The sequence below is a fragment of the Erythrolamprus reginae genome, chromosome 8 (genome assembly GCF_031021105.1).
Source record: "Erythrolamprus reginae isolate rEryReg1 chromosome 8, rEryReg1.hap1, whole genome shotgun sequence".
NCBI classification, from domain to species: Eukaryota; Metazoa; Chordata; class Lepidosauria; order Squamata; family Dipsadidae; genus Erythrolamprus; species Erythrolamprus reginae.
Genome location: NC_091957.1, coordinates 41,438,379 through 41,460,748, shown reverse-complemented (window position 1 = coordinate 41,460,748; position 22,370 = coordinate 41,438,379). Strand labels below are relative to the sequence as shown.

The window sequence follows — 22,370 nt, the reverse complement described above, 5'->3', positions numbered from 1 at the left end:
GTAAAATTTCTTAAAGGGGAAGCGATCGACTAAGTCCAGGAGACTAGAAGGCGTCTCACTCCGCAGGAGGTATTTCTTAAGCCCTTAAATATTTTTGTATACAATAATAATCAATAATTCAATTGGTAAATACTTGCACCAGGACCTCCAGGCCAAAGGATTAGAAGAATCCACAAGCGGCCGCAGGAATCGTAACCGGCAAAACCGCCGGGGGAAAACGAAACCGCAACTTCTCCCAAGGAAAAAAGCCTAGCCGCTTTTTTTCTTTTTTTCTTTTAAACGGCTGGCGCAATTAGTGCAAGTAAATAATAAAAGACAATAAATCTTACTACTTTTTGAAGGAAAGGATCGAAGGGAAGGTGTTAGAATGTTGAACGAGCTATCACAATACAACCGCAGGATATGCGAACTGAGCGAATTCTGGGGAAGGGGCGGATCCGGCAAGCTTTTTTAATACTAGGCTCAGTTCCACCGGATTGGACATGAGCAACCCCATGTGACTGCTGGACCCGCTCCTTCAGTACGGAGAACTGCGGAATCCGATAAATACAAAACAAAACGATAAAACTCCCTAAACAGTAAGAACTGTCTTTGAAGAATTCTTAAAACACGGGGCTGTCAAGTTTTCTAAAACGGGACGTTCCAATTCTTGATTACTCCGGATTGTAGATCATACATATCGGTTTGTCAGCTTCCAGTTATGGTCCTGACACATTGCATTCCAAAGCTCATCAAGGCTCCGATGGGTCAGGCCAGCTGCTAATCGCAGTTCAGCCATAGATCTCCACTAACCCCCTGGTCTCCGAGCCAAAGGAGGCCTTCAATAAATGTCAGGATTTTAGAAAGGTGTCATTGATAGAAATGCAAGAGCAGAATTTGTAGGGAGGGGGGGGTAGTTTTTGCCGCGAAAGCCAGTTAGGAAAGCCGCCTGTTTCAATGCAGTCATCGCCCTGTGGGAGAAAAAATGAATCAAAGGCAACGTCTGGAGAAGGAGCCGCTGACGCCTGGTGATTTCTCCAGAGACCAGCTTGCACGTGTCTCCCTCTATTTGATCTCTTCCCGGAGGGAGAAGGAAGGGGAAGAAGAGGAGGGTCCAGCTGTCATCCCAGTGACTTCTCCCTTAACTAGCAAACTTTCTCCTGCCTCCGCGTGAAAAGCAAGGGTGCACAAAGCCATCAGCATCAAATCGTAGACGTTCCAACCAACCGTCTTGATGAAGCCGTTATTACAATGTTACTTTGGCTCATCGCCAAGCCACTAACCCAGGGATGGCTACCCTTTTCATTGCTGTGTGCCAAAAGCGTGCATGCACAACAGAGTGCGCTCATGCAAGCACCCAAAATGCGATGCGCTTGCTCTCTGCGCAATGCATGCATGATTCCCCCCGCTCCCCTGCCCATGCATACATGCCCCCATGCTCCCCCACGCAGGCATCTGTGTCCCCATGCCACCCTCGTTTTTAGCAGGCCTTCTTGCAGCCGCCTAGAACCAAAAACAGGCCATGGGGGGTGCGCGCCACAGACCTCTGCCCCCACGTATATGACCCCCACATGCTGGCTGTCCCCCACACATCCCAAAAGTCAGGTGGCTGGCAGGAGGCTGGCCGACAGCTCACGTGCCTGCAGAGAGATCTCTGCATGCCAGGCACGGCATGTTTGTTACAAGTAGCAAGGCAGTGATGATTAAGGTGCTGCCCTAGAAACCAGGAGACGGTCAGTGTTAGTTCTGCCTTAGCCATGAAATCAAGCTGAGTGACTATGGGCCAGCCTATTTTTATAAGCACCACTGGGTTCCTAAGGGTTGTTGTTGTGGACAAAATAGGAGGAGGAAGAATTATAATGCATGTTAGAAGAAGAGGGAGGAGGGAGGGAGGGAGGAGGAGGAGGAGAAGGAAGAGGAGGAGAAGAGGAAGAAGAAGAGGAGGAGGAGGAGGAGGAAAAAGAAGAAGAAGAAGAAGAAGAAGAAGAAGAAGAAGAAGAAGAAGAAGAAGAAGAAGAAGAAATGTTGGGCTCAGTAGAGGTCCTACATCAAGGATTACCAGTGCCCTGGCATTATAATATTAGCAACAACAACAACAGAGTTGGAAGAGAACTTGGAGGTCTTCTAGTCCAACCCCCTGCTTATGCAGGAAACCCTAGACCACTTTAGACAAATGGTTATCCAACTTCTGGAGGCAAGCTGTTCTGCTGATTAATTGTTCTAACATGAAATAAATAAAGATCACTATTAACCCGGGAGCAGGCGGTGAGGGGGGGACTTATTTATTTATTTATTTGATTGATTGATTGATTGATTGGATTGTATGTCACCCCTCTCTGAGGACTTGGGATGGCTCACAACACATATAAGAAAACAAAAACCAACTCCCCCGGAGATTAGTATTGCCCCCACCCTCCTTGCCTTTTTCAAACTCCTTAAAATCCACCTCTGCCGTCAGGCATGGGGAAATTGATTCTCCTGGGCCGTTCCCGCTTTACGTATGGTTTGTATGAGACGTATGATTGTTTTTTATATTAAGGGTTTTAAATTTTTTTTAAACTATTGGATTTGTACTGTTTTGTTTTGTTGTTGTGAGCCGCTCCGAGTCTTCGGAGTGGGGCGGCCTACAAATCTAATTATTATTATTATTATTATTATTATTATTAATAATAATAATAATAATAATAATAATAATAATAATAATAGTACGGTATATCTACTGTAAATCCAATTAATATAATTTAAAAACCCTAAAAATTCTAATATAATTTAAAACATTCATTATCATTCACTCCATGAAACACACTAAAAACACTCGTAGGTCAGGGGGAAAGATCTAATGACCCCAGGCCTGGCGACAGAGATGAATCTTTAAACTTTTTCGGAAGGCCAGGAGGGTGGGGACAGTGCGAATCTCCGGAGGGAGCTGATTCCAGAGGGCCAGGCCCCCCACAGAGAAGGCTCTTCCCCTAGGTCCTGCCAAGCATCATTGTCTAGTTGACAGGACCTGGAGAAAGCCAACTCTGTGGGACCTGATTGGATGCTGGGATTCGTGCGGCAGAAGGCGGTCTCGGAGATATTCTGGTCCGATGCCATGTAGGGTTTTAAAGGTCATAACCATCACTTTGAATTGTGTCCAGAAACTAATTGGCAGCCAATGCAAGCAGAGAAGAAGCAGAAACCATCCAAACACAGGAACATTTGCTGAAAAATTAAGAAAAAAAGATGGTGGCATGCACGGGCTGTCACCGACAGAACCGGATCCGTGACGCCAATCTTACATCACCAGCGGATTACTAATTGTTCAGGCGATCTGGTCCGAAATGGTAGGAACCCACCCGTACTTATAGGATATTGTAATGGCATGGCTTTATTGACCATTTGGATCCCGATTCAAATTGGTTAGAGCCAGAGATCATTCCAAGACCTAAAAGATAATGGCTTTCTGCTTTTAACAAGCCATGTCAGGCAAATCCATCCACATTTATTTAGTAAACAATGATTAAACGCTCATGACTTAGTACAATATGAGAAATCAGCCGCTAATGCCAATCATTAATTGCAATGTCTTTCTTCAATAGGAACAAGATAGATGAAAACCAAAGTATTTCCTTCTACAATGACTACGTTAAGTTTTGCTCTTAAGCCTTACCAATAATACTTCCATTATAGCTCTATGAAACGCCTGAGCTTTGATCAATTAATTGAAAATCAATTGAAAAATGATGCCTTACTGACTTGAATAATAAACCGAATTTCATTGCTACACAGAAGTTGGGGAAGTTAAGGAAATAAATTGCTCTCCTGATTCCTTTTTTCCCCCTGCCATCAAAGCAACGCAACTGGCAAATAAACAAGAGCCAGCACACACACACAAGAGAGGGGACTGGGGAGGAAAATCTTCATGCATACACAAATTGCCTCCCTCCCCCCCAACTAAATTTCCATCCAAACTTTTGCAACTTCAAGTTTAAACTCAATGCCAAGCCTTGTATTCTGAATTGCAAATTACTTTTCTAAATCACTTAGCATCCATCCTTGAAATTCCACATGTCAACAGCTCATTAATACCTTACAGTAAATGTAACTCTCTGAAAAAGAACCAATGGTTGGGTGTTGTTTTTTTTTTAAACATTTTATTGAGACAGATAGCTAAAGAAAGCCTCCTTCAATTACAATTTGGCAGAAGCTAACTTTGGTTTTAAAACACGATTATAGGAATTTATGACCGGGCTACAATGGAAGTGACTATTTTGAATATGATTAGCGGTCTGGAGAAGGAGACGCTGGGGACGGTGTTTATAAATCAACAGAGGTGATGCTGCTCGGTGGTTTATAATGGTTCACTTCAGATCATCCACCATCATCACCTAAGTGGTATATTATGATAAACACAAAACAGTGGTGGGAGATTAAAAGTGATAAGATTGGTAATGAATTCAAGCAGCATTGGCACCAAAAAGTAGATCAAAAGTTTCCTTTGACTCTCAAGTTTTTTTTCACCCAACCACATAAGTTTTGCATCTAATTCCCATCAGAAAGTAAAGGTCGTCCTTGACTTACTGTTGTAGCTAGCGGAGCTGGCAGCAGATTCAGACAGTGATGAGGTTGGGGAAGAACATGGGCCAGTCCTGGAGTCCGGGGAAGGCTCAGACGAGTGCTCTGAGTCAGAGGCAGAGAGGGGACTAGGGCAGTCTGACAGTTATCAGCTGCCTTTATTATTATTATTATTATTATTATTATTATTATTATTATTATTATTATTATTATTATTATTACTATTACTATTATTATTATTATTTATTAAATTTGTATGCCGCCCCTCTCCGCAGACTCAGGACGGCTCACAACAGTGACAAAAAACAATACATACTGACAAATCTAATAATTAAAATCTAAGATAGCAATTATATATTTAAAAATCTAAAAGCAAGGAACCCCAATATAAAAAACATACATACAGTCATATCATGCACTAGGACTACATAGGCAGGGGGAGATGTCTCAGTTCCCCCACGCTTGACGACAGAGGTGGGTTTTAAGAAGTTTACGAAAGGCAAGGAGGGTGGGGGCAATTCTAATCTCCGGGGGGAGTTGGTTCCAGAGGGCTGGGGCCGCCACAGAGAAGGCTTTTCGCCTGGGCCCCGCCAAATGACATTGTTTTGTTGACGGGACCCAGAGAAGGCCCACTTTGTGGGACCCAACCGGTCGCTGAGATTCGTGCGTCAGAAGGCGATCTCGTAGATACCTTGGTCTGGTGCCATGAAGGGCTTTATAGGTGATAACCAACACTTTGAATTGTGACCGGAAACTGATCGGCAACCAATGCAGACTGCGGAGTGTTGGTGTTACATGGGCATTTTTGGGAAAGCCCATGATAGCTCTCGCAGCTGCATTCTGCACGATCTGAAGTTTCCGAACACTTTTCAAAGGTAGCCCCATGTAGAGAGCATTACAGTAGTCGAGCCTCGAGGTGATGAGGGCATGAGTGACTGTGAGCAGTGACTCCCGTTCCAAATAGGGCTGCAACTGGTGCACCAGGTGAACCTGGGCGAACGCCCCCCTCGCCACAGCTGAAAGATGTTTCTCTAATGTGAGCTGTGGATCGAGGAGGATGCCCAAGTTGCAAACCCTCTCTGAGGGGGTCAATAATCCCCCCCCCCCAGGGTGATGGACGGACAGATGGAATTGTCCTTGGGAGGCAAAACCCACAGCCACTCTGTCTTATCAGGGTTGAGTTTGAGTCTGTTGATACCCATCCAGGCCCCAACAGCCTCCAGACACCGGCACATCACTTCCACTGCTTTGTTGATTGGTGTCAGACATCAGTGAGGCAAATAAACAGCTGGAGCCTGTTCCAAATGTGTGCCTGCGCAGCATTGCCAGACAAAGGGAACAGCTAGGAACAAGGGTCGACTTGGGAATAAGACCATGCATGGTCTTTCCCATAGGGAATAAAAGAGGAGCGAACAGGGAGTTTGCAGAAGACAATTAGTTCGCTTCATTTGTTCATTCCTACATTCTTGCCAAGTATTGCGAGAGGTCTGAAAGATGTCGGCCTGCCCACCCTCCAAGTATGGTAAAGGTCAGTAATTGTGAATGCTCTTGAAAGACTGTGGGAGAGGAAAGACTTTGCTGGAGAGAAATCCACTGTATGTTAAATAAAAGCGATTTTATCGGGGCAAGGAGTCTGTTTCGTGCTTTGGGAAAAGCTTAGGTCAGAACACTAACCACAGTTCATTTAGTGACCGCTCAACAGTACTGAAAAAAAATGACTTATGGCCATTTTTAGGAGATGGTTAACAGTTTTGAAGGCGGAAGAGGGCTCTACACCCCAACAGCAGCTAAAGAAGCAAAACCATATGGAGCTGAGCAGATTGCAAATGGATATTGTTGTCATTCAAGAGACTAGGCTCTCGGACTCAGGATCTGTTAAGGTGAGAAACTTCTCATTCTTTTGGGAAGGAAAACCATCAAATAAGACTAGGGAATACGGGGTGGGCTTTGCGGTCAAAAGTACCCTACTTGGATTCATCACTCCACTCACTAGCAAAACCAGTGCTCTTATTAGCGTATATGCACCAACTTTATCATAGTCAGTAGAAGCTAAAAAAACAATTTTACGACGATCTAGTCACCACTATCAAGAATGTTCCTAAGAAAGAATCACTGTTTATCCTTGGAGATTTTAATGCCAGAGTTGGAGACAATTATAGTTCTTGGTCTACCTGTTTAGGTCAGCTGGCCTAAGAAACCCATGCAAAACGAATGGATTTAAATTTTGAGAGGGAAATCCGGTAGCAGCTTCTGCCTTTCCTTTAACTAAATTTAAGTTGCATCCTCTTCTCTTGGGAATTGTATTTCTGGAGGAGGGGAAGGAACTGTTATTTCAAAGTTATGGAACTGCTGGCAGAAGGAACAACTGAAGGCTTATGAGTTAAATGAAAGCAAAACCCTTTTTCCCCCCATTCAGATTTGGAAAGTGCAAATACGTACAACTGTTATAACAAGGGAATAAGGGAGTGAGCAACCTTTATATAAATATTGTACCTAAACCTATTAATAGAGAAAAGTAAACTGTTAAGATATTGCTTAGCACAATTTAAAGCTTAACACTTTTTCTTCCCAACTCTGATGGAAAAAAAGTGTTAGGAATTACACTTTTTTCTCCCGATTTAAAAACAAACATATAGAGCTGTCAAATCAACAAAGGAGCTTTAAAAATAATGAAGAGCACTGGCATTCCATTGCTATTTCCTTTCCCGCAGGCCACATCTGGCTCGAAGGGTGCTTAGATGTGGCCCATGGGGCTGCCCTAGGAACAGCAACGGACTGGCCAATGGTGCCTGTGCCAGTGGAAACGGAGCTCCCCTCCCAAACTCCGTTTTCGCTGGCAGAGGATCGCAGCCGAAAATGGAACTCGGGAGCCCGTTTTAACTGGCAGAGTGCTCAGGCCACCACAAGCCCCCCCCCCCGCCCCGAGACAAGAGGTGTCGAGCCGTCCACATACAAACCCCTCCACGCCCCCCCTGGAAAGTCAAACAACCCTGATGTGGCCCTCAATGAAATTGAGTTTGACAGCCCTATACTACACCCTCTCCTAATCCAACTTGGTTAAATAAGAAGAGATTTGGAATACAGTGATCTCTCCTTTATTGCGGGGGTTACGTTGGAGGACCACCCAGTATAAACAAAAATCAGGATTTTCTCTCTCTCTCTCTCCCACACACACTGCCTCTCACTTCCCTCCCCTGCTTTACCTCTCGTCTCTCTGCCTCCGTCTCTCTCTCGCAGGGGAATCCTCGCGAGGGGCTCCCAGAAGCTCTGCACCAGCAGCAAAGTGTCGCTTTGGCAGGGGCAAGGCAGGCGCACTGCTGAGTTAGCCCCAGCCCCACCACCACCACCGCCAGGACCGGCTAACTCAGCTGCAAGCCTTTAAAGCAGCCTACCTTCCATTCGTTACTGCTCGGGTTAGGGGAGAAGGTCCGACTCGGACAAAACCGCCGCCACCCACGCTCTCTTCTGGGTCTTTCAGCAACCCGCGACGCACTGAAGCCGTGAAAGGTGAACCGCGAAGTGGCGAGGGATCACTGTAGTTTTCAGTCACATTCTCCAGACATCTATCTTAACTGCTAGAACCATGATGGCGGACCAATGGCACACGTGCCCCAGGTGGCACGCGGAGCCATATGGGGGGGGGGCACGCGAGACTTTGTCCTGTGTCAGGTCCAGAGTGCATGCACACACTGGCCAGCTGATTTTTGGCTTTTAGAAAGGCAGTGTTTCAAATGAAGAATAAAGGTCAGTGTTAAGACAAGGGCGGGCAGGAGGGCTTCTTCCAAATAGAGACACCATTAAAAAAAAAATCGTCGAAAATCAGTGGGTTCATGCCAGTGCAGCTCTCTGAACCACACCAGTAGGAGCCCATCACTGCCTACCAGTCTTCAGAGGCAGCATGGGGGAGGGAGTAGGAATTCAGGGGGGAGGGAAGGGTTGTGGGCACGTACATGCATGCTGGCATTCCCACATACGCCCTTTTGGCACATGAACCAGAAAAGGTTCGCCATCACTGACCTAGAAGATGTGAATGAAGAAAGAAAGCTGCCTATCTTTCTGGAAGAATCAACAACTCGTGTCAATCAATGGTTGTTAGGACTTATAGAAGTGTTTCCCAAATGTGAGAACTTTAAGAAAGTTTAGACTTCCACTTCCTGGGGTGCTAAAAGTCCACGCATTACAAAGTTCCCATGGTTGGGAAATGCTGACCTATAGCCACAATTTACATTGATGGGAGGACTTACGAATCGACATGAAGAACTCGTTGTCCACTCCTGGCACATGCTGCCGCAACAATAGACTCGGGTAAGCCTACAAAAAGAGACAAGGTCTTAATTAAATAGGTTATGATAAATGGTCCTTAATCCTTTTACCTGGGAGAGGATACAACTTCAAATGATTCATACATGAGAATATCACCTGAAGCAATAAAAGGCAATAGGTGGGATACTGCTGGAGGCAATAAAAGGAAAGTGCTTCACAGTATAAAAGAAAGAAAGAGAGAGAGAGAGAGAAGACATTGATTAGAGGCAGTTAGACATCAAGTTGTAGAATGCAGTTTGTAACTAGAATTTCAAACGGATTGTCAAGCTTTGAATTTCAAAGATTATCCAACTTAGTACAAATAAATTCCTGGGAGAAAGAGACAGGGAGAAGAGAGGGTGGCAAAACCTAAGTAGTAAGGGAGAGGAACCAGTTATCCAGTTCAATGTGAGAACTCCAAAACTGAGCAACCTATATTTACAAAACTGCATACAGATCTATTCAAAAGCATAACTTGCCTGGTGAAGGATCTTCGTGTGTTAAGGTAGCCTTTCTCTATATATGTTGTGGTCTGATAGTGGCCAGCAGAGCTGGCAACAGATTTGGACAGTGAGGAGATTGGTGCGGGGTAGGGGACATGGGCCAGCTCTGGAGTCTGGCGAAAGCTCTGATGAGTGTTCTGCATCCGAGGCAGAGATGGGGCTAGGGCAGTATGACAGTTATCAGCTGCCTTTGGAGTCAGACATCAGTGAGGCAAACAAATAGCTGGAGCCAATCATGCTAGCTCAGGAATTCTGGGAGTTGAAGTCTACATATTATAGAAGAGCCAACTTTACTTACCCCTTGGCTAAGGAAATGGGATCAAATTTGGGGTAAGGCCACAGGTGGGGGATGAATGGCCCCTCCCATAGGGAATAAAAGAGGAGCAAAACGGGAAGGGAAGTTGTAGGAGACAATTAGTTTCCTTAATTGGGTTGTGACTCTCAGAGACCTCTTGCAAAGTTTTGAAGATATCAGCCTGGCAGCTCTCTAAGCCAGATAAGGTTGAAAGACTTTGCTGGATGTGAATGAGAAGCATTCACACTCACTTAATAAAAAGGGTTTTTTGTCGGTTCAATAAAATTTTAAAAAAATTAAAAAAATATTCACAAAATACTTGTAGATCCTATCCCCCTTTTTTTGAAGAAAAAAATGATGTTCATGTGGGGTTGCAGCTAATAACTTGTGTGTTATTACTACTTAACCCAGCGTTTCCCAACCGGTGTGCCGCGGCACACTGGTGTGCCGCGAGACATGGCCAGGTGTGCCGCCAAGCTTCAGCTGGGCGGGGCGCTGCCGGTACTTCCGTCCTGGGGCTCCCGCTCGCAGCTGTCTCCTGCTCGATGCCGCGGTTTTCGGCGCTCTCCTGCTGGGCCCCAAAGAAGGAAGGCAGGAAGAAGGAGAGCTCCATTCTTCGCACCTTTTTCCCGCCTTCTTTCTTTGGGGCCCAGCAGGAGAGCCCCGAAAACCGCGGCATCGAGCAGGAGGCGGGGGACAGCTGCGAGCGGGAGCCCCAGGACGGAAGTACCGGCAACACCCCGCCCAGCTGGAGCTCCTCTTTCGTCGACGGCAAGTGTCCGATGGGAGCGGGGGGGGGTGGCTGCAGCGGCCGCAGGCAGTCGGGGGAGATGGCGGCGGCAAGAGGGATCGCTCGCTCTCTCTCTCTCAGCTGACTGCAAGTGGGAGCCCTGACGGTGGCGGTTGGACGTTCTGCTGGACGTCGTACATGCTGGCGCTGCGTGCCTGGCATATACGGTGTCCAGCACCATGTCCAGCTGCCGCCGTCAGGGCTCCCGCTTGCAGTCAGCTGAGAGAGAGAGAGAAAGAGAGACATATAAGAGGCAGAGAGAGAGAGAAAGAGAGACATAGCAAGAGAGGCAGAGAAAGAGAGACAGAGCAAGAAAGAGAGACAGCAAGAGAGGCAGAGAAAGAGAGATAGAGAAAGAGAGAGAGAAAGAGAGACATAGCAAGAGAGGCAGAGAGAGAGAAAAAGAAAGAGAGACATAGCAAGAGAAAAAGAGAGACTTAGCAAGAGAGGCACAGAGAGAGAGAGAAAGAGAAAGAAAGAGAGACATAGCAAGAGAGACAGAGAGAGAAAGAGAGATAGCAAGAGAGGCAAAGAGAAAGAAAGAGACATATAGCAAGACAGTGAAAGAGAGAGAGAGAGCAAGAGAGAGAGAAAAAAGCAAGAAAGAGATAGCAAGAGAGACAGAGAGAGCGAGCAAGGGAGAGAGAAAGACATAGAGGAAGGGAAGGAGGGAGAGAGAAAGAGAGCAAAAAAGAGAGGAAGAAAGAAAGAAAGAGGGATGGAGAGAGAGAATGAAGGGAAGGAAGGAAAAGAGAGAAAGAGGGAGAAATAGAGCGAAAAGGAGGAAGAGAGGGGGTTTTTGTCCAAACTTTTCTTTAGCCCGCCCCCCCCCCTCCTTTCAGTGTTCCCCAGGATTTTGAAAATACGAATAATGTGCCGTGGCTCAAAAAAGGTTGGGAAACACTGACTTAACCCATCTTCCAAAAATGACCAGGAGAAATTGGGAGGGTGCTAGAAAGCATCTTTGCAGATTATAAAGGGAGGAAGAAAAACCTCATAATTATTATTATGTCATCTGCACCTCTATAACTGTCTGGTTTGGTGCTGCAACCCAACAGGACCGACACAGACTTCAGAGGATAATCAGAATTGCAGAAAAAACAATTGTTGCCAATCTGCCTTCCATTGAAGACCTGTATACTGCACGAGTCAAAAAGAGGGCGGGTAAAATATTTACTGACCCCTCACATCCCGGACACAAATTGTTTCAACTCCTACCCTCAAAACGTCGCTACAGAGCACTGCACACCAAGACAACTAGACACAAGAACAGTTTTTTCCCGAACGCCATCACTCTACTAAACAAATAATTCCCTCAACACTGTCAGACTTTCTACTAAATCTGCACTTCTATTCTACTAGTTTTTCTCATCATTCCTATCACCCATTTCCTCCCATGTTGACTGTATGACTGTAACTTGTTGCGTATATCCTAAGATTTTTATTAATATTGCTTCTTCATTGCTTATTTGACCCCTATGACAATCATTAAGTGTTGTACCACATGATTCTTGACAAATGTATATTTTATTTTATGTACGTTGAGAGCATATGCACCAAGACAAATTCCTTGTGTGTCCAATCACACTTGGCCAATAAAAATGCTATTCTATTCTATTCTATTATTTTTAGTAAATGTCTTATTTGCAGTTGGATACATCTTCTTGTGAGAATGCAAATAAAACACTCTCAAAACTCCAAATGTGCTTAATTTGTCAAAATTATTGTTCATCCTTGCATGAAAACAATGTTCCACTGAGGAAAAACAATCTGGACAATTCATACTCTTGGGTTAATGTTCATGGAGTCCCAGACATTGTGGCTATTCAACTGCCTATAGTTAAACCAAACTGTGATTCAGTATGATGTGTAAACCGAAAGAAGGGATGGGTGCCAGGTATATTCTCACCTACTCTAACCAGCTTATCACAAAAAAACCCTGAAATTGATTTATAAGTACCTCTGGCTTTTGTATGTTATATTTATTGGAAAAATAAAGATTTCTACATAAAATGCCAAAATAAATCAACTGGGAGATGTTATAGGAAAATTTTAACTTCCAACCAAGTCTGAATAGCTGCAGGAAGTTGTATACATGGAACTATCCAAGGTGCTGAAACTCGACCTCCAGTAAATAAACTTTGTTCTATACTGTAGTAGGATTCTCCAACCTTGGCCACTTTATAAATTGTGGACTTCAACTCCCAGAATTCCTCACCCAGCATGGAGTTGAAGCCCATCAGTCTTAAAGTGGCCAACAATGGAGGGAGCCCTGTTCTGCAGCATCTTGTGGGCACATGGTCAAAATGGGACTACCTTGTGTTATAAATCTTCCTTTGCTCCTTTGCAAAAATTCCTTATATGCAATTCCCCAGACTCCACTCCGTACCATGGCTGCCGCCTCAGGGAATCCTAAATGCTGTTATTTTACAGTACAGGAAGAAACTGAAATGAGTCTCCTGTTGTGAATGTTAACACTAAGAAAGGGTGTGAATGTTACATCCTGGGGCAATGCTATCAAACATTTCTTTACATAGAGTGCTGTAACAACTGCTGAACACACAGGTTTTGTTCAGATTCTGGCTAGAAAACTCCTGAAAATGATCAGTGATATTGATAATCTGGGGGCTGGATAAAAGCCCAATTTAATGTTAAACATTGGAACACAAAATATCAAAGAACTGGCAAAAGATTACACCTCAAAACATTCAAAGCCATTAAACTAAGCAGGGGGTTAAAAGAAACCAGCTTTCCTAGATGCCCCAGTGTCTCTGTTTGGCTAGTGTGCCATGATACATTTTAAAAATCGTATTAGTATTTGGAATTGATTTTTCTTAACATTATACTTACATAAGATAAACATAAAGTACTATCACCACCATTCCTGGCATAGCAACCAATAAATAACAGCTTCCTCTGACAGGACTCTGATGACTGGGCGAAGCCCAAATGCTTTCAGCCAAAATCACAGGGAGCAATAAATCACCCTTTATTTTATAGAATATTTCAAAATGGATTCCTGCCTTCTACCTTGAAAGTCATTCCATGTGTTATTTATAACTAGCGAAGATCAGAAACAGAAAGAAGGGGAAAATTGCATGGAACCAGAAAATTTACAGTGGTTGGGCTTTGGTGGGGTTTTTTAATATATAAAACTACTTTTTTAGATGGGAAAAACAGAGAGAAGAGACTTAGTTTGACATACAGTCAGAAACCACAAACACCTTTCAGGTTGGGACAAAGCGTAGGTTATAAGTTAACAACCGTTAACTAGCATAATATCCCAGTTAGGATGAAGAACTGAGAGGTCTACTGTGATGCAAAGATGAAAATACAGAATCAAACTTGGCACCATTCCCAGTCCATATTTCAAAAACAGCACTGACTCTGAGGTTTACATCAGAGAGAACTATGCTGTGTTTCAATCATAATTTGTTTATTAAGCCACAAATGCTTGGCCAAAGACATTGGGCTAAAAGACCCTACAGAATCCATGTAGCTCGGCAAAATACTTGAATGTTATCAGAAGATGCAGCCTGAGGTCTCCATTTCTAATGGATCCTCTCAGGTTCTGGTTAAAATGGGTACAGAAGGAATTGTGGTTTTTTCCTTTTTTTTTAATGTTTCCCAAATTTAATTGCAGCGAAACATAGGCCATCTAGCAGTAATCTATCTTTCAAAAAAAAAAGATACATTTGTGTACAACCAACCCCATGTCCAATCAACGAAGCAGTGGAAGTGATGTGCCGGTGTCTGGAGGCTGTTGGGCCTGGATGGGTGTCAACAGACTCAAACTCAACCCTGATAAGACGGAGTGGCTGTGGGTTTTGTCTCCCAAGGACAATTCCATCTGTCCATCCATCACCCTGGGGGGGGGGGAATTATTGACCCCCTGGAGAGGGTCCGCAACTTGGGCGTCCTCCTCGATCCACAGCTCACATTAGAGAAACATCTTTCAGCTGTGGCGAGGGGGGCGTTTGCCCAGGTTCGCCTGGTGCATCAGTTGCGGCCCTATTTGGACCGGGAGTCATTGCTCACAGTCACTCATGCCCTCATCACCTCGAGGTTCGATTACTGTAACGCTCTCTACATGGGGCTACCTTTGAAAAGTGTTCGGAAACTTCAGATCATGCAGAATGCAGCTGCGAGAGCAGTCATGGGCTTCCCAAGGTATGCCCATGTTACACTAACACTCCGCAGTCTGCATTGGTTGCCTATCAATTTCCAGTCACAATTCAAAGTGTTGGTTATGACCTATAAAGCCCTTCATGGCATCGGACTAGAATATCTCCGAGACCGCCTTCTGCTGCACGAATCCCAGCGACCGATTAGGTCCCACAGAGTGGGCCTTCTCTGGGTCCCGTCAACTAAACAATGTCGGTTGGCGGGCCCCAGGGGAAGAGCCTTCTCTGTGGCGGCCCCGACTCTCTGGAACCAACTCCCCCCAGAGATTAGAACTGCCCCCACCCTCCTTGCCTTTTGTAAACTCCTCAAAACCCACCTTTGCCGTCAGGCATGGGGGAACTGAGATATCTCCCCCGGGCCTATACAATTTATGTATGGTATGTTTGTAGGTATGTCTGCTTAATAATGGGTTTTTTTAAAATATTTTAAATTGTAAATTATTAGATTTGTTATGAACTGTTTTATTCTGTTGTGAGCCGCCCCGAGTCTACGGAGAGGGGCGGCATACAAATCTAATTAATTAATAAATGAATGAATGAATGAATGAATAAATAAATAAATAAATAAATAAATAAAAATCGCCTTACTAGAAACACAAAATATGAACTGGTGTTCTTATCCAAACTGGAGTAATTAACTGCTTTGATGATGGCTATTTATTTCTATTTATTTCTTACTGAAACAGATTATTTTTCACGTTCACCGATGCTTTCGTAAGACCTGGCTTGCTTTGTGCTCCTGCATAAAGTTCCTCAATTCATTTGATTACATTCTACAATTCCTCTAACCATCCTCAAACTGTCCAAGGAGCTGCTGATACAGTTCTACAGAGGAATTATTGAGTCTGTCATCTGCACCTTTATAACTGTCTGGTTCAGTTCTGCAATCCAACAAGACAGACCCAGATTTCGGAGGATAATTAGAACTGCAGAAAAAAACAATTACTGTCAACCTGCCTTCCACTGAAGACCTGTATACTGCACAAGTCAAAAAGAGGGCCTTGAAAATATTTACTTTTATTCAGCCCTAACTAGCTGCTAACGATCTTTCCAGCTCTTACCTTGCAGGCTCTTTCATTGTTTCTCTCTGCGAATAATGTTTTCCAAGCCCTGAGTTTTTGCAAGGTTTTTTTTCATTGCTCTAACTTGCTCTGAGTAAGTTTCTTTCCAGCCCTAACCAGGTGCTAACGATGTTCCCAGCTCTTACTGGCTTGCAAGCTCTTTCATTGTTACTCTCTGTGAAGAATGTTTTCCAAACCTATCTTTGATTTTTTTTTCATTCTCTATTTGCTCCAAATGTTTCTTTCCAGCCTTCACTAGGTGCTAACAATGTTCCCAGCTCTTACTGGCTTGTAAGCTCTTTCATTGTTACTCTCTGTGAAGAAGGTTTTCAAGCCCTAAGTCTTTGCAGTTTTTTATTCCATTGGTCTAACTTGCTCCAAATGTTTCTTTCCAGTCCTAACCAGGTGCTATCAATCTTCCCATCTCTTTACTGGCTTGCAAGCTCTTTCATTGTTACTCTCTGCAAAGAAGAATGTTTTCCAAGCCCTATGTCTTTGCAGGGTTATTTCCATTTCCCTACTTGCTCAGATTGTTCTAATGATGTTCCCGGCTCTTACTGGCTTGCAAGCTCTTTCATTGTTACTCTCTCAGAATAATTTTTAAAAAAGCCCTTAGCCAGGGGATAAAAGAATGTGCTGAAGCTGACCAGACCAAAGATGCTAGCCAGATGAATACCTGGCAAGCAGATTCTTTTCTCTATTTTCCTCCCCCAAAACTAAGCTGCGTCTTATATTCCGGTGCATCTTATACTCTGAAAAATATGGTAATCAAAGGGCTTTGGGCAATTCCTATTATAGCTGTGCCTGAAGGAGGTAGATCTTTGTTATGTAGAATAGAATGGCCCAGGTCTTAATGGCCCATTGACAAAGAGGGGAGCTGAGCTTCTGCCTCCCTTTTAGGGAAAATATTCTGCCCTTTCAGTATTTCCTAAAATATCTCATTTTCCTAGGAGAAAGGTAGGTGCTAACCTTCCTACAAAAGCTAAAGGTATCAGTATTGATTAGTACTGCACTGGAGACTATCAAGAACTACGATACTAGTGTTGTAAACTAAATTTACAAAGTTGGAGGAGGAAGGTAATTACCACCAGGTAATTCTGCATTTTTGTCAAAATAACTGGAAGATTGTGTACAATAGAGTCACAAGGAATTGAGCTGAATTCAAGAATGTTTTTAGCTTTCCCTTCTGCATATGAAGACATTTGAGCCAGTTGGTGTAGTTTTCCTCATTCAGGGACACCTAATAAACTTTATATATGAAGTAGGAGTCTGAACCAAGTGTTTCCTGATCTTGGGCTAACATAACCTTTAGAGAAAGCTTTAAAATCCAGAAATTTGTTTGTTTGTTAAACTGAAATCTCAATAATCAGATGCCGATTAGTTGGTCCATGACAAACTACCATATACTGAAAAAAGGAACAGTATCCTATAAACACGTATTGAAGCTAATTTTTATCTGAATTGAATGTTGAATGCACAGGCTTTTGCAGCAAACATCAATTTCTGGACCTGCTAATCTCCTTAACCTTCAGCCCTGCCATTATTTTTTTTTCAGTCTAATTTAGAATAAGTCTACCTCCTCTTGTAGGCTAGATACCCTGATATTGTCCACATCTGGCAGCTGTAACTTACAGCACAATTTAAACCCAGTTGGCATAGTTTATCTATTGTTTGAAACATACTGAATGCATTTTGAATATACAGTGATACCTTGTCTTACGAACTTAATTGGTTCTGGGACGAGGTTTGTAAGGTGAATAATTTTTCCCATAGGAATCAATGGAAAAGCGATTAATGCGTGCAAGCCCAAAGCTCAACCCCTTTTGCCAGCCGAAGAGCCCGTTTTTGCACTGCTGGGATTCCCCTGAGGCTCCCCTCCATGGGAAACCCCACCTCCAGACTTCCGTGTTTTTGTGATGCTGTAGGGGAATCCCAGCAGCGCAAAAACAGGTGCTTCGCCGGCAACGGAAGTCTGGAGGTGGAGTTTCCAGCGAGGGGAGCCTCAGCGAAATTGCAGCATTGCAAAAACACGGAAGTCCTCGAAACCTCACCTCCGGACTTCTGTTGCCAGCGAAGTGCCCATTTTTGCGCTGCTGGGATTCCCCTGCAGCATCGCAAAAACACGGAAGTCCAGAGGTGGTGTTTCCCATGGAGGGGAGCCTCAGGGGAATCCCAGCAGCGCAAAAAAAGCGCTTCGCTGGCAACAGAAGTCTGGAGGCGGGGCATCCCAGTGGCGGAGGCTTGGGTTTGTAAGGTGAAAATAGTTTGGAAGAAGAGGCAAAAAAATATTAAACCCGGGTTTGTATCTCAAAAAGTTTGTATGACGAGGTATCACTGCATATTCAAAATCACAGTCCTATAGGCTGGGTTTGATATATTGGGCTAAACCCTAGTACACATTTCTTATCGCGCTGTAAACATTAGTCACCATGGTTTATGATTTAGAGCAAGAGTGTCAAACTCAAGGCCCAGGGGCCAGATGTGGGCCACGGGGGCTGTCCTGGAAATAGCAAAGGACCAGCTTGCGATATCTCTGCCAGCAAAAAGGGAGTTTTCACTAACAGAGTTTGCAGGAAGCTGCCACAGCCAAAAATGGAGCTAAGGAGCCCGTTTTTGCTGGCAGAGTGCTTGGGCCACCACAGGCACCTTGACATGAGTGATGTCAAGCTGGCCACACCCACCCTGTCCTGCCCACCCCAAGTTTGACACCCAAACTCATCCAATTGAGACTCAAGAAACCATAGTTAAAGAAAACAATGAAGAAACTCAATCATAGTACCTCGTGGTACTTTCAGAACAGCAATAATCTTCATGCATGACAGACCCTACAAATTTGCCATATTTGAATATTTTCATGAAGGGAAAATCATGAATATTTTCATGAAGGGAAAATAAATATGTAAATGAGCACAAGCACTTCAGAACTAAGCAGGTAGCTAAAGGGGGGGGGGAGAGAAAAGAATAAAGGACTAGGAATAAATAAATATAGTCCCTGACAAAGGAGAGAGTGAACAAGACATTCCATTTTAACTTGTGGTTTATTGAAGTTTGAATGAAACACAATTATCTGCATTCACAAAGCATGTAAAACCCGAAATGTTTTAATTGATTTTAGTGAAGCATACTGCAGGTGTGGCTTATTCAATAACATTTGGCAAAATAAGCCATACCTTAATGTGTTAGACAGTCTTTGTCAGGCAATCTTAGCTCAGAGCTTTTCTATAGCCAGGCTAGCTACTGATAATAGCATTATTCATCTGGATGGTATGTCTGGCTTCTGTTAATGTCTGCAAAGAACTGCATGCTGAACAGTTTACAGAGTATAGATCCAGTTGTTGTTGTTTTTAAGTGTGGACAAATAAATAAATAATTGGAAATGCAAATAATTTTAATTTTAAAAAGTTTTATTTCACTTTACTGCATGCATTTGATGGATTTATTTAACCTGGCTTGAAATCCTTAAATCATTCAGCATCCATATTAGCTATAAAATAAAATAAAAAGAACTTGCATCTGCAGTGCTTACAGACCCAACAGGAAAAGCAATTACAGCAAATGTGCTAAATGCGGTTACAGAAAGAAAAGGCGTGTTTTCCAGCAATGGACAAGAAAACTAAGGATTTTGAATTGTATGAGGCTTTGTTTTATCCATCCAATGTATCCATCCTATTCTTCACTCCCCACCAAATGCCCAGAAGGTTCTGTTAGTCCCACGAGCAAACACAAATCCAAGCTTTGAGTTCTAGTCCTGCCTTAGGCCCAAAGCCAGTTGGGAGACTTTGAGCCAGTCCTTCGCTCTCATCTCTAGAAGACAGCGGCAAAACATTTCTACAAAAAATATCAAGGAAACTGCAGGGACTAGTCCACTCAGTCACTAGAGCTCAAGAGGGACTTGAAGGCAAGGAGAGTCAGTTTGATACAGCAATTAAAGAAACGAAGAGACTGTTAAGTTCTAAACTTGCCATGGGACCAGTCCCTCCATCTCAGCTCCAGGAAAACTATGGAAATGGATGAAGGCCATGGCAAACCACTTCCCTTGGAGGGCCTGTTGGGTATAGTGGTTGTTCTGTCTGGGTCACTCCAGAAGCTAATACCAACCCAAAAAGAGAATCCAGACACACTGGTAAAAGGCAAAGGCAGTTTATATAATTCAAGGAAAACACAGGTGACAGAAAATGTCCTTACAAACAGGAAAAACGCTGGAACTTCAAATATATACACGAAGGGAATAGTCCATGAAGCAATACCAGATTCTTGCTGCCAAGACAAAGCTGTAGATAGCAAACAGACGCCTCCCACGAGTCTTCCAGACTGCTAGGCCACAAGCCAAGATCAGAGACGCTGAGAATCAAAACAGGTCTCCGCAACTCCAATTGATAACACTCCACATGGCTTCAAGGCCTTGCCTGCCTTTTAAATCCTGCTGATGAGGACCACACCCAAACCCAGCTGTTTCTAATTCAATGGTGATAATATTTCTTTAACTGCTCCTTTCGTTGCTCTGAACGTCTCTGTCTCATGTCAATGACAGCTTGTGCGTCATCACCTAATGACTCCAAGCTACTGGCTGGGGAGAGCCCCCCCCGGGGCTCTCATGCTGTTCTCCTTCATCCCATTCCTGACTCTCCTCTCCCCCGTCTGACTGTTCAGCCCCCTCCTCTGCGCTGTCATCCTCCTCCGGGCATGGAGCCAGCAGAGACACAGCTGGTCCCTGAGCAGCCTCAGGCTGAATCACAACAGTGGTAAATTAACAAACTAATAATCTAGAGATCATTAATTCTAATCCTGCTTTAGACATAAAGCCACTTGGGTGAGGGTGACTTTGGACCACTCCTTTTCTCTCACACACACACTCCCAGAACAGCAACAGCAATGGAAAAAGGCAAGACATATCTACTGGAAAGCGAACTTGATGCTGTTTATGAGTTCTTAAGACACAGGCCTCAGACAGCTGGGTGACCTTGGGCCAGTCCCTTTCTCTCAGCCCTAGGAAGGAGGCAATGGCAAACGACGTCAGAAAATCTTGCCAAGAAAACTGCAGGTAACTTACTCACAAGCCCTTACCAGGAGTAGACACTGAGACAAAGAGTTTTCTTTTAAATTGATTATATTCTTATACTGTTAGAATTATCATTAGGAAGACAATTACTAAGGGTTCTTAAATGTGCCTGCCCAATGTCAGAAACAGTAATCAATGAAGTTCATTGACAGCGTTAAATGTTATACTAGAACTAAAGTCACTCTTTTTCTGCCCAGACCAGCCCCACCTCTTTGCTATGAGAGAACAGAGTAAATGAAAACCAGTACAAGCACCTACAGCAAGATCATATCAACGAGAGAACCAACCTAGAACTAAGGAGCAATTTTCCTGGCAGTGAGAACAATTAATCAGTGAAAGGATTTGCCTCCAGAAGTTGTGAATGCTCCAGCACTGGAGGTTTTTAAGAAGAGAATGGATAACTGTTTGTCTGAAATTGTATTGGGTTCCCTGCCTAAGCAGGGGGTTGGACTAGAAGATCTCCAAGGTCCCTTCCAATTCTGTTTGTGTATGTGTGTGTGTGTGTATGGGTAGATGGATGGATGGACAGTGTACATAGATGGATGGCTAAATTAGACAGACAGACAGACAGAAAACAGATGATAGACAGATAGACAGACAGATGATTGATAATAGGTAGGTGGATGGATAGATAGATAAGATACAGATAAGATGATAGATGATAGACAGACAGATGAAAGAGATAGATGACAGATACAGATGTTAGATAGACAGATATACAGATATACAGATGATAGATAGATAGATAGATAGATAGATAGATAGATAGATAGATAAGATGATAGACCGACAGACAGATGATAGATTTAAATGTTTATTTATTTATAAGCACACACTCATGCACATTATATATGGCCCAAGACAATTCCTCTTCACTCAATGCGACCCAAGAAAGCCAAAAAAGTGACCTAGAGGAAAGCCAGGGGGACATAAATCTAATCACCACTACCACCACCATCATCATCCAAAGAGCCACCAGCACCTGCCCCCTTTTCTCTCAACGGTGCAGCGACAACCCATTGGTCTGGCGTCGCCTTCCCTTCCAAATCTGGATTTGTCTGGGGATTAAGGTAATTGTAGTCCGCCACATGCGGGGGGTGATGGCTGCACCCGATGCAGGAAATGGATCAGATTTATATCCAAAGCTGCTTTCTTCTCCCCTCCCTTCCAAGGCTTTCAAAGTCCCGGCCAACACTTGCCTTCGCTGCAGCCTCGGGACCGCTTCCCCTAAACCCCGCCCAGCCATTCGCACGTTACATTCACGCGAGTTCCCTCACCCGTTCCTATGACCACCACATCAAACTCGGAAGGCAGATGGTCCGCCATCTTGGGAGGGGAATTTTTTTTTTCCTCCACCCGCTGTCACGTGACGCCTCTGCGTCGACCGAGCGCTGCCGGAAGCGAGTCGAGGCGGAGAGGCGACCGGAAAGGTCTTTCGCGGGGCATTGTGGGGAGTGTAGTTCGCTTTTTTATATTAAAGTGTAAAGTAAAATATGGTTAATATATCTTATATTTTAAAACTTTTTATATTAAAATATGAAGTAAAATATATATTTTATATTAAAAACTTTTGAAGTATAAAGTTTAAATTAAAAAATATTTTAAATGTATATATAAAAGTAAAACATCCATACCATAAA

General features: G+C 43.8%; 1 protein-coding gene across 1 annotated transcript in view; it reads right to left on the bottom strand.

Annotated features, from left to right (window-relative positions):
- The window catches only part of CHM (CHM Rab escort protein), a 109,894-nt gene extending 87,779 nt beyond the window's left edge, over window positions 1-22,115 (bottom strand). The window contains exons 1-2 of the mRNA XM_070759747.1: window positions 22,008-22,115; window positions 8,781-8,847 (exon numbers count right to left, since the gene is read on the bottom strand). Coding sequence (XP_070615848.1) covers window positions 8,781-8,847; window positions 22,008-22,056 — 116 coding nt within the window. The 5' untranslated portion in view covers window positions 22,057-22,115. The remainder of the gene's footprint in view (window positions 1-8,780; window positions 8,848-22,007) is intronic.
- Window positions 22,116-22,370: the final 255 nt, after the last annotated feature.